A 12,806-nucleotide genomic window follows, 5' to 3' on the forward strand; every position below is an offset into this window, starting at 1 on the left:
GTCTCTTTCCCCATCTCCATCTCCTTGCCCGTCTGGCTGGCTCCAGGTCACACACATTCAGGAGCAATGCAACACTGCCATCCAACATCTTTAAGGACGCTGTGGATGCAGTTGAGCTCCAGCTGTCAGCCACCCAGCAGTCCTGCCCTGGTGCGGTTCCCTTGCTGCTGCAAGCAAAAGAAAGCCCTTAGATCTCATTCAAAAAGCAATCAAATTCTTCTCTGCCCCAACACATGATGAGCATGAATTTGTTTCAAGCTATTATTACACGGGGGCACTTCTCTTTTTTTCTTGCCCTTCTTCCCCAGCCATCTTTATTCCAAGTATTTAAACAATTCCAGTTCCATTTCTCCCAGTAAGCAATGCAAATTCGCTGTTCTACAACACAGCTGAGGAAATAAATTCAAATGTATTCTGCGTCTGGCGGCACGGCGTGATTGATACAGCTCTGTGTTGCCATGTCTTTTTGTTCTGCCACACTCAGTAATTCAATTATGCTAAACAGAGCTTCAGTTCCCCCATTGTGGCACTTCTAGCCCCAGCAGCAGGGCTGACTCCCAGAAACTGTGCAATTCCTGCTAAGAAAGAAGAAAGCAGAGAGGAAGGGCTGCTAAGGGCAAGGAGGGACCTGACAGCCACTATGGAGTTCTGGGGAGAGAAATACCATATACCAATATAACAGCAGCCACTCTAGGACACTTAGCCCTTCGTGAAGGTAATAAAAAGGGGACTGGCTGACAGACAAACACCCAGAGCATCACCAAACTGAACAATTCTGAAAGTTTAATACAGCTGTAGATAAAACTGAGCTTGCAGTATTAATGAATACAAGAGTCTGTTGTTTTGCATTATTCAAATAAACTTGTACATTTATACAGTTATAGAGTGCATGCCAGAAAATGCTTTTAGTTTATTCTAATTCGAATATGTACAATTTACAATATAATTCAAGCATAAATTCAGCAGTAGAGAACACAGACCGGCTGTGCAGTCGAACAAACAGCTACACTTCTCTTAGCATAAGCACTAGGGCTGGGTGAAAACAGTCAGGAAAAACAGAAAAGGGGCCACATCAGTAACAATGAAATGTTCACCAGGAATAACTTCCTGAACCCAATAACCAAAGACAGTTACCAACCATCCATTGTTTTACATTCACTCTCAGTAACAGAAGATGCATTAACATACATCATACATTGCAATACAAGCCACAAGCCTCAGAAAACTTGTGTGCAACAAGGACAGGAGAATTATTTAAAGCATTGAATCAACTGTCACTTTCAGTATTTTATATGGCATTAGTTCAACAGACATGAGAGCGCCGTCCCAGTGTTGGTGCACAGGCACCCAGCACCTTGCCACCGCTCCCACTCAGCCCCTTACATTCATTTTGTGCAGCACATGGCCATGGCTGGGGACACCCCGTTGCTCTTGGTACAGAGGCATGCTGGCTGTCCATATGGAGGCCTGGGTGCAGGGGGCTGACCCAAAGCCTGCTGTGTCAGGAGGGGCTGCAGGGAGGTAGGCTGCCCTGAGCACGATGGGTGCCTGATCCCTGGAGATGCCAAGGCTGTCGATGGGGCTCTGGGCAGTCTGAGCAGATGGGGGACAGCCAGCCCATGGCACGGGGTGGGACTGGGTGGTCTTTAAGGTCCCCTCCAACCTAAGCCATTCTATGGTTCTACAACTCATCGGCCACCATCAAACTGGTTCAGGGTCCTTGGCTTTCTGCTTTGGATTGGAGGTGGCATATTTAATGTTGATGCCTGACCTTTGTATGTGGCCATTTTCACTCGGCCAAGGTCTTGTGGAGGAGTTACAAATGGCACAAACCTCTGTCTACAACATGGCCTGAATAAGTGTTAGCAAATAGGGGTAAAGCATTCAGCTCTTACCTTGCAATGTTGGAATTCTGCTCATCAGTTGTTGAGTGCACAGCATCAGCGTGCAGGGAGCCACACACACAGTTCCCTTTAACAACAGGCAAAGTATTTCAGTACAGCCAAAGGTGTAAAAAGCATGCAGTGCCACTCAAAAATCATCACAAACAGTGGAAAAAACCTTTAGTTAGTATAAAGTCCATGAGTGCACAGCTAATGGAGCACTGGGCAACTTCCAGGCCAAGCACTGAGACCTTCTGGACTCTCAGCCAACCCTTCCAGCAATATTGCATTTCTCACTTCTCATCCCATGCCATCATTTCTACCCAAACCAAACTATTGTCTCCCAATGAAGAGCAGATCCATCCTTATTGAGCAAGCATAAGCATTCACATCCAGTGGCCCAGAGCTCTCAAGCCAGAACTGCCCTACACAACTGCCACTGCACTTGTACATCTCCAACACCACACAGCTGTGCTTTGCCTCCAACACCATGATGCCATGCTGCCAGTGCTGCCTATTGGTCTGTCTCACCCAAAATGCCCACTAAAGCAAGATAGAGACCAAAAGCAAGACTTGTCACTGCCCAGCTCAAAAACAGCCACCCTGCTTTGGGTCCTTCAGCACAGCCTAGGCACTGCAACAGCCTGGTGTTAGGCAGGGTTAAGCACAGGTGTTGGGGCACAGCAGCAGAGAACAAGTAAAACAGGATAAAAACCCCAAAACCACACAGAGCCACAGGAGGATACCAAACCACACATTTACACAACGTATTACTCATTTCAAAACCCACAGGGTCAACCTTGGTTAACGTCTTTGCACACATTCTCACCAAAGAGAAAGCAGCACCATGGGACTCAGCAGCTCTCACAGCTCTGGCTGCAAGATGTGGGCTCACAGAACCACCACTGGGACCTGGGTTTGCAGGATGGGGCCTCAGAGTAAGGGAGAGCAAAGCCCCAGCACAACAGGGGCTCAGGGGGAGCCCAGCTCTGCTCCCGAGGCAGAGCACCCACAGCAGAAGCCTGGCTGACTTCAGAAACAACTGAATAACAACTGTTGTCATGTCCAGCTGTCCTGAGAAACCAAGCTTGTTGTCTGTACAGAGATAAATGAGGGAAGGATTCTAATTTTTTTTCCTAATTTTATCCAAAGGGCCAATTTCACTAATTTCTTTATAGTTTTTCCTAGCCTTACCAATAGAAGCTTCTTTTCTCAACAGCATCTTGTTAAATACACTTTTTTTCCCAGCAGTCTAGAGGCAGGAAAAGAAAACCCAAGAACTTAAAGCAAAATGTAAACCAACAGTTAGTTTAAGGCCAGCAGGTTTGGCGTGAGGAATTAATGAATACAATTCCTTTTAGGAGAAGAAAAAAATAAAATAAAAATCACATGCACTGTAACTACTTTGCTGAACAAAACATAGAATCATAGAATAGCTTGGCTTGAAAAGGAGCACAGTGCTCATCCAGTCCCAACCCCTGCTATGTGCAGGTCGCCAACCAGCAGCCCAGGCTGCCCAGAGCCACATCCAGCCTGGCCTTGAATGCCTGCAGGGATGGGGCATCCACAGCCTCCTTGGGCAGCCTGTGCCAGTGTATAACATCACAACCCACGTCAGAAAAAAAAAGAAAATGAACTCAAATTATAACCTATGCTGACAGTTACCCACTCCTATGTCCCAACCTGCTACTGACTCTTAAGAAATACACAGGGAATGCAACACCCCTGGACGCATTTTTCAGACTATACAGTATAAATATAGTAGGAGCCATGCCAGAAAATTAGATGCAGGAATTGCACACTATTATTGCATGCGCATCGTGGTTCTACATGCCGGGGGCAGACGGCTCTGCTGGCCCCGGGCAGCCTGCTGGTGCACCCACAGCCCTGCCAGCACAGGGCACGGAGCCACATGGAGCTCTGGAAGGCCATCCTCCTGCTGGGGCAGTCCGGCCTTGGTAGCTGGGTTATGTGAAGCGATCCGAATTCATTTTTCTCAGTTTTGGAGGAAGGTTCCCTTCCATCCGACCGCCGCCCGACAGTTTCTGGAGCTTGGGAGGCAAGTCAGCCACAGACTGGCTCATGGGATCCGACATCATCTTGGTGGCTTTGGACACCAGTTTCTCTTCTGAATTCCCAGGGACTGAGCTGATCCGCTGCAGTTTCATGGGCAAATCGCCCATGCTGTAGGCCTTCTCCGAGGTGGTGGAGCTCATCCTGAGGAGTTTTTTAGGGAAGTCGTCCCTGCCAGTTATTTTCTGCAGTTTGGAAGGTAGTTTTATGCCAACTTCATCCAGACCATCCAGGCACTCCACTGAATTATTCCTCTCCTTGCTGTTGCTGACAGCGGGCGCTATCAGGGGTGAGGACATGAGCAGCATCTCCTCCTGCTCCTTCACGCTGTACGGCGGCGTGGGGACCTCAAATGTCGCGTGGAACTGCGAGTAGTCGACTTTGAAGAACCCTTCTTCCAAGGAAATAACCGGGAAGAAGCGATGGCCCCACAGCACCTCATCCTCAGTGTAGGACGTCCTGGCCTGGCACGTCATCCCTGCAAGCAGCAAGGGACAAAAGTGCATCCGTTATACACAACTGAGGAAGTGCACAAACCTTGGAGGTTTTTGAATGTTTTAAAGGAAAAAATAAAGAGTTGCTGTTTTTAAACATATGAAAGAAAAGACACTGGCATGTCTACCACTCTCACATAGTTGCTATTAAATTGTCATTCTTGAAGGGAGAGGAGCCAAAAAATAGAGAAAGGGATCTGCCTGTATGAATAATTCATGTCTGTTCTTATGGCCACTTCTGAAGGCTCTGCTGATGAAGGCAAAACACAGGCTATCTTGATAGCCTCAGGACTGAGCTAGCAGGAGCTGCTAACTTGAGTGTGAACTTGGACTTGTTGCGATCTTAAAGGATGGCCTGGCTGCTCCACGTACTCATTATATTCACCAAAATGCACAAAACCAGCCCTCACACTTTATGTATCCCTTGAATGAACCAAGCCCATCCTGGTGCACTGTGCTCCATTGGAACGCAGTGAGCATGGGTCAGGAAACGCATTTATTTCTCTTTAAGTGCTTCGCTGGCAACCTGCCCACAGATCACAGATATATAGTGATCAGGCTGAGATCAAAGGTTCCAAAAGTTAACACAGACAAAGAAATACGACCAAAGGGCCCAGCGCTGCCCTTGCCTTCCCTTCTGCCCCTGCCCTCTGGCCTCCTCCTCCTCCCTGGCTGCCTGCCTGACCTGAAGAACCAGAGGGAAGCAGTGACTAGAGCAGCTGGAGATTTCCAGCTGTGTTGGGTTTTCTTGTCTTTATTCCCCAAATGGCATCTACAGCAATCTAGAAATATGGCTACACAGCCATTTTGTCCTACGATCATAGAATCATAAAATATCCCAAATTGGAAAGGACCTGTAAGGATCATCAAGTCCAACTCCTGATGTAACAAACTGACAAAAGGACATTTTATTCTCAGAACGTTAAATCTGCCTGGACAATCACACACTCTGCCTGGTTGGCAGCAGTGCCTTTAAGTCAGGAGCAAGTGAAAGGAAACTTTGGAAAGCACATGAAAAACATTACCAGGGCTGTAGGAAAGGGGAGTGGGGCATGAATAAGCATCTGATGACACACAGCCAGAGAAGGAAAACATTATGCTTCATGTTACCACTATCGGGATGAAAGTAAGGTTTTGCCCTGGGTGCAAACCTCACTGCCCACAGTGCTTCTAAATACCGCTGCTAGTGCGGCTTTCAAACCCAGCCCATCCTGCTGTCACCAACAGGACAACACTTTACATCTCATGATGCTTTTTCTATTTTGTTTCTATTTTCTTTATGAAGTGGAAGCAAATGTATGCGTAATGGGTTAAAACCACCGTTTGTACCAAAAAGAAGGTAATTGCAGTGAGTACTTCTGCCATCTGCAGCCTTTATCCTGCAGCAGTTCATTAGCTGAATTTTCACAGGGAAAGCACGGCCCTTTCCCTTCTGCTCCCCTAGACCTGACCCCAAGGGAGCCTTCATTAGGACAGAGTGCTTCCAGCAAAGCGTGCACATGGCAGAGCAGCACTCAGAGCTGCCCACAGAGCAAGGGCTGCTTGACTCCATGACCTGTGTTTTAGATGGCAAATGACTTCAAATCCAGAGCTCTTCTAGGACAATTGAAGAAGGACAATGTAACCATGCTGATGGTATACAAAGTTGGACCTGTGCTGCAGAGCTGCATCACAGGATCATAGAATCACAGAACTATGGAATCACTGATTGGAAAAGACCTGAGAACCCCCCCAGGTCCATCCCTCACCCACCCCTCCATGCCCACGTCCCTCAGTGCCACATCCCCACAGCTCTGGGACACCCCCACGGATGGTGACCCCCCACTCCCTGAGCAGCTGTGCCACTGCCTGCCTGCTCTTTGGAGAAGGAATGTTTCCTAATACCCAACCTGACCCTCCATGCTTCAGGCTGCCTCATGCTGCAGGGCTCTTCTGCAAGAAAATCCATGTTTTATTGCATCAGTGTAACCCTCTGGAAGCTCATCTGAGAGAGGAATATTTGCAGGTGTATCATTTTTCTTCAAGTTCAATGCATCCTATTCATGAACAAACCCAAGGTTGCAAATTACTCAGCAGTCCCCCAGAGGAGCTGCAGCTACTGATATGCTTGTCAGCACCAGGAATGATTGTCAAGCTCAGCAGAAGATGCTAGGAGGTGCTGAACGTGCTCTGTTAAGGCACTGGGCAAGAAATCGGTTCTCAGATTTTCCTTCAGTTCCACTGCATTGCTCTGCTCTCCCTCCCTTGCTCCTTATGGCAGAATCCTACGAGCGTGGCAGTGCCTCTTTGCAAGCAGTCAGCCTGTACTCAATACATGCCAGGTATGGAAAACTATTTCTGTGCCACCAATAGCATGAGTCAAACTCCAACAGCAAGAGATGGGAGGGCATGGCACCAAATAGAGCACAGCAGGGAACCTCACCTTCCTCCTTGCTTCATGATGAACTTCAGCTCAAACAGCACATCCAAAGGGGAGAACACCAAAACTCAAAGCAGTTTTATTTCCAGGCTTTCCCATAGGAGCACTGCTGCAGATGACAGCCTATCTGAACAGCCACCACTGTGCTATTTTCTATGTCTCCATACTTAATCTATGCTCTGCTGTGAGCAGCCCTGCCATCTTACAGCAGGTGCAGCTCCTTCTGCTCCCACCAAATCTACCAGGTCCCAGCACCATGCTCATGTTCTGCTCTCCCTCTGTTCATAGAGCCACCACTGTTGAAAAAGACCTCTAAAAATCAACTGCTCCATCATTACAGATTCTTCTTTTTCCCAAGGAGTTATCCATCAGCAGGTATGATACTGACAGTTCTTTCCATGCCTTCATCATATTAATGGGCTGCTTGCATTTCTACCAACTTGTCTATTATTAATATTCATTTGCAGTATAAAATTTAAGCTCTCTTTTGGAATAAACTCTCCGAATGCTGCGCAGCCATCCGTTTGTCAAAGGAAAAGGCTGGGATGAGCATTGTTTATCACTCCAAACGTGGGCTTCCACCACAAAGTGCTCTTCAGGGCTGTTAGCAGCCGCTGATTGCAATGCACATTAACAAAGCTCTAGCTGAATAAAAATCATAATAATGTACCTGAAAAGTAGGAACAAGTGTCCAATAAGAAAACCCTCTATTATTAAAAAAAACAAAACACAACACAAGATGCAATAACATTGTTCACAGTGCCAGAGGGAAGAGATTTCCGAACAGAAGCTGCTCTTCTGCTAGCAAAACATGTTATTTTGGCTGATACACTGCATGCCAAAATCCTGAGCATCTTGGACCACCTCACCTAAGACTGTCCTGCAGTGCTTCCACCAGAAGCTGGAGCCGCCATTCCTCCTCCTGCCCGTGCTGACAGTGCCACACGTTCAGAGAATCATCGAGTGGCCTGGGTTGCAAAGGAGCACAGTGCTCACCCAGTTCCAACCCCCTACTATGTGCAGGGTCACCAACCAGCAGCCCAGGCTGCCCAGAGCCACATCCAGCCTGGCCTTGAATGCCTGCAGGGATGGGGCATCCACAGCCTCCTTGGGCAACCTGTGCCAGTGCCTCACCACCCTGTGTGTGGAAAAACTTCCTCCTCTAACAACTTCCTCCTGTTCCACCCCAGCAGCCATGCAGTGATGTGCAGCACCCAGCCCCCTGCCCCTCCACCACTGCAGATGCCAGGGGCTGCAGAGCTGAACTCTATGGGATGCCAGCCCCCATGTACGTGCTCCATGCTCATCTGGTCACAGTGGGACAGCCTGGCCATGCACATCTCCGAACATTTTCCATCACTGCCCTTGAATAAAGTAGAGCAGAGCTGCTGTCCAAGCCAAGCATGGGTTAAATTAGTGAACCTTGAGATTTATCTGAAGGCATCTTTTTAATAACCATGCCTTTTCCTTTCATCATTTGCACTGTCTGAAGCGAGCGCTATCACTCGCAGCAAAAGGCATCTATCTGCCATATTATAAGTTATTAACTACAAGTTATTATTTCTAATGAGGTAGAACATTTGCTGTTAGAGCCCCGACTGGGCTGAAGAAGTGAACGCAATTAACTCAGCTCAGCCAGGCAGCAGCTCTGCCAGCTTTTGTTTTCCTGTCTGTGGCTCCAGCAGCTCAGCTCCCCATCCCAGCAAGCACAGCTGGCAGGAGGGGAGCTCCCAGCACAGCCCCCAGCCACCCAGCGAGAGAACAGGATCCTTCAGCATCCCAAATCCCAGTCATTAAGATCATTATCCCAATTGCTTTAAGCTTTGCTACAGGATCAGGCTCATTCCACAGAAGAGCAAGGCCATCTCAAAGGATGGCAGTTGTTGACAAAAGCCCTGCAGAAAGCTAATTCTATCAGCAATAACCCTCAAGTTATGTCTAAATTTCTAAAGGACCTGTGTGGGGGATGGCTGTATCCAGGCAACTCCTCGAACTCACAACATGCAGCCTTACAAACCTGGCAGACACGCTGCCACTTCTCTTCTTCTTGTTTCTTGGGCCCTGTGCATTAAAACCAATTTTGCACTGCCATCTGAGGCCATGAAAGCAATGCAAGGGGAGAATTTCAGTGTGCAACTTGGCATATTGGTACACCATGCTCTGTGCTGCACTACAATGGCACCAAGGGAAGATCAGCAGCTCCAGCAACACGGAGGCGGCATGACTGCCACAGAAATCCATTTCTCTTGGGCTTCCAGGATGGTAGAGAAGGGAAACAGTGGCTTTTGGAAACCAAGGGAACGACAAGCTGGTTGGCATCATGTTCAGCACAATATCCCAATGGGAGCACCTGGCTGCCAAGCCTCTCTCCGCCTGAAATGAAAACAAATGGCTGAATTCTGCAATAAGACAGAAAATGGGTGCCTGAAATGCGAGGGCAGAAACGATTCAGCCAAACCCGGAGTGATGGATGCTCTCAGGCTTTTCCTCCCGATGTTTGCTGCAGCATTATTTTTTAATACAACTTAAATTGACAAGCTGTGCCATGCACAGCTGAGAAACACAGCCCAGTTTCTACCCTGACAGCAGGCACGGTGTCTAACCCTTAATAGTTCCCATCTATTTTGAAGGAGCAGCTATTCTTAGCACCAGTGTTCTTCCACCGTAATTCCAGGATACCTTTTTTATTAGGTGGACAATCATTAGAAGTGCCATAAAACTCTGTCAATTTGCAGCTGCCAGCCCCGGCTGCTGCCCAGCCTAATGCCTGATTTATGGTACAGCACTTCTGCAATCCCATTTTCCTGAACAGAGGAGAGGCGGGCGGACACTGTGCCACCTTCACATGCTTAATGGCTTTGATTATTTTTAAATCATGTTCCAATTAAATAACCTTCCCTAAAGATGAAAAAATGGCATTTTATAGAATTGTGGAATTGTTAAGGTTGGAGAAGCCCTGTTGGATTCCCAAACCCACCCCCCCCATGCCCACATCCCTCAGTGCCACATCCCCACAGCTCTGGCACACCCAGGGATGGTGACCTCCCATTCCATGGGCAGCTGTGCCACTGCCTGACTGCTCTTTGGAGTAGGACTGGTTCTTCGTATCCAACATATTTCCTCACAGGCACTGCTGCAGAATGGCAGCCATCAGCTGTTCCTTATCTGCACCCAAACCCCCAGCATCCATGTGCCAAGGAGCAGAGGGGTGAGGCTGCAGCTATGAAGAAAACATTTTGACTCCGACAGCTCTGCACCACACGATTTTTGCTTCCCACAGCAGGGAAGCAGAGAGGCTGCCCGTTTTGTCCTTTTAGATCCACTCCACTTTCTCTGACGACAGTACAAGTGGGATTCAGTGACAGGACAGGGTGCTGGCATGTCCCCCATGGCACAGCATGCTCTGCCTTGGAATTCCAACCCGCAGACAGCTTTTCACAGAACACTTAACGCTTAATCACCATCTATCACTGAAATCTATAAACCACGGGAGTGAAAGGAGGTCAGAGATCAAACAAAGGAAGGATGCATGCAAAGAAGGAAGCGAGGGGGATTGAGTAACAAAACGCACACATTTATGCAACAGTCAGACATCACTCTTGTGCTAAACATTGCAATTTCTCATCGCACTGAATAGCAAAGGCAGGGTGCTGCCTTGCTGCCCGATTTAGATGCGTTGTTTGTGCTCCAGTGCTATAAATACCTCCCAGCTCGTTCAGGCTGTGCTCTTCTCCCAGCAGCTATCTATCTATCTGCACACTTAAAAAGCGCTGGTGACAGTCAGGGTATTTTTCTATCAGCTGCTCCTCCTAGGGCAGTTTTTAATCAGCGAGGCACGCAGCTCTCTGGCACCTTGCAGACAGCTCGCCTTGATGTCTAGCAGGACTGCAGCCAGCGTGTGCTGTACGGGGCATTGAGTGTCACAAAACCTGTGTGACAAAGCCCAGCCCTGCTGCACACAGCCACACTGCCCCTGCCTAACAGCTGAATGCACGGTTAATGCAGTGGCAGCAATATATACTATAGGTATTTTTCGTATATACTTTTTTTAACATGAAAAAAACAAAACAACCCATGCTATTTTGAAAGAGCAACCTGTTCTCTCCTTTCTTCGTGCAACAGTGAGTCAGGGCTGATTTCAGCCCTCCAGCCCCTCTCTTGGAGCAGCTCTCCCTGCAGAGCCATCTGCTGCCTGCTGCTCCCCACCTACCAGCACTGAGATGGCAGCGCTCACTGCCCTGCACCACACACAGCAAAGTGCTCTGCAGAGCCCCTTCCAGCCTGAATGCTCAGTGCTCCCAGCCCCTGTGCAGCTCTCCCCGTGCTCATAGCTGCTAATCTTTCCAAAAGAAGCACAGAGCCAACAGCAGACCCCAGGCCAAGAGGAAAGGTGATGCTGCATTGCTCTCCTCCAGGCCCACCCAAACTGCAGTGGTTTTGTTTGCAGCACAGTGCAACTGGACAAGCCACAGAGAAAGGACTGCTTTGTGGTATCTGAACAAAACTGTTGGTGGGCAGAGGATGCAGCGGGAATATACAGCTTAAAGGAAACATAGGAGCAGTCTGCCAATTCACCACAAAAGGAAAGAAAAAGAAATTGAAAATAAGTTGAAAAATTATTATTCCCTTTGAATGAGAACATTTTAGTCATGAGATCAGCAATGCAAACATGAGTCCCAGTTCCCTTGGAATCCACAAACCCATCAGTGGTCCCATGCTCCTCCAACACCCACCAGACCATATGCTGCTCAGCACCAAAATAGGGCTCATCCATCTTCAGGGCTTTAGCAAGTCTGAAGGAGTATCATACGTCACAGACTGCCTTCCTGGGATGGAGAACTGCATCTCCACATGGAAAAGCACTGGCACTAAGCAGCACAGCTGGTGTTTTTTTGGGGCTCAGGTCCAGCAGGAGCCTATCAGCTGCTGAGTGCAGGAAGGAGATGCAGGACCCAGCAGGACAGCAGCTTCTGGGGACGCTGGGGCTCACCTACACATACCTCAAACACAGCAAGCAGTCTGCAAGCAATGCTGCTGAAAACAGCATGCCATACTGAATGGCAGCAACACAAGGAAGATAAAATACAACACTGTGTTTGAAAGTCAGTGTTCCCTACTTAGTGTTGTTGGTCTGACGAACGTAATAATTAGGCAAATATCTTCACAACACTCAACACTGAAGGGCAACCCATCCATCCCCAGAGGTGCTTCAAATGAAGCTGCAGTGCTGTTGTAAATTGTCCTGCTCTGCATCCCTCTGGCTGCCTCCAACCGGCATAAGGCACCCAGGATGACTGTCAGCCTCCCACAAAAGAGAAGTCTGGTTCACAATCCCCTCTTGGTGTACTAGTATTTACAGTTAGGACTACAACTGGCAGCCCAGTTCACTCATGCCCAGCTCACACGTATCTTAGGGCTTAGGCTGAAGGATGGGGTCTCAGCTGCTGGAAGCCAAATACAGGCAGACAAAGGAACAAATAGCCTCTGGCATCAGGCAAGGGGCTGCCTGCTGCAAATGGATGGCAAATTCCTGGGGCATGGGATTGCTAAAGGCCATCCCCTCCTTGATCCACAGCCATAAATCCCCTTTGGAGGTGACCATGGGTACCCTCCACGGGCATCAGGGGTGGGAAGCAGAGATACCCAGTTCCTGCCGTGCCCTCAGCACCACCAGCACAGTGCTCAGGGGCAGCTCTGGTCTGGTAGGCCCAGCAGCTTGGGGAACACACTCTATCTCTCTGCTGCACAGATAGCTGCTGGCATTATGCTTAGAGCAGCTCTTCTGCCTGCAGCAACTTCACCACGGCTGCCCACTGTGAGAGTGCCTGCTTTGCACTTGAAACACAGCTCCATCACCAGCATCTCCTCATGTGTACAGCTTGTGTCATGTATTTAAAATTAATTCGCAGTGCTTAACACAAGATCCCTTGAACTAAA

At 48.5% G+C, this 12,806-nt stretch overlaps 1 protein-coding gene across 1 annotated transcript in view; it reads right to left on the bottom strand.

Annotated features, from left to right (window-relative positions):
* Window positions 1-766: 766 nt before the first annotated feature.
* Window positions 767-12,806, bottom strand: part of KCNJ3 (potassium inwardly rectifying channel subfamily J member 3) — a 30,660-nt gene continuing 18,620 nt past the window's right edge. Inside the window, exon 3 of the mRNA XM_052675237.1 lies at window positions 767-4,434. Coding sequence (XP_052531197.1) covers window positions 3,851-4,434 — 584 coding nt within the window. The 3' untranslated portion in view covers window positions 767-3,850. The remainder of the gene's footprint in view (window positions 4,435-12,806) is intronic.

This window comes from Tympanuchus pallidicinctus, unplaced genomic scaffold (assembly GCF_026119805.1).
Source record: "Tympanuchus pallidicinctus isolate F22 unplaced genomic scaffold, pur_lepc_1.0 scaffold15, whole genome shotgun sequence".
NCBI lineage: Eukaryota > Metazoa > Chordata > Aves > Galliformes > Phasianidae > Tympanuchus > Tympanuchus pallidicinctus.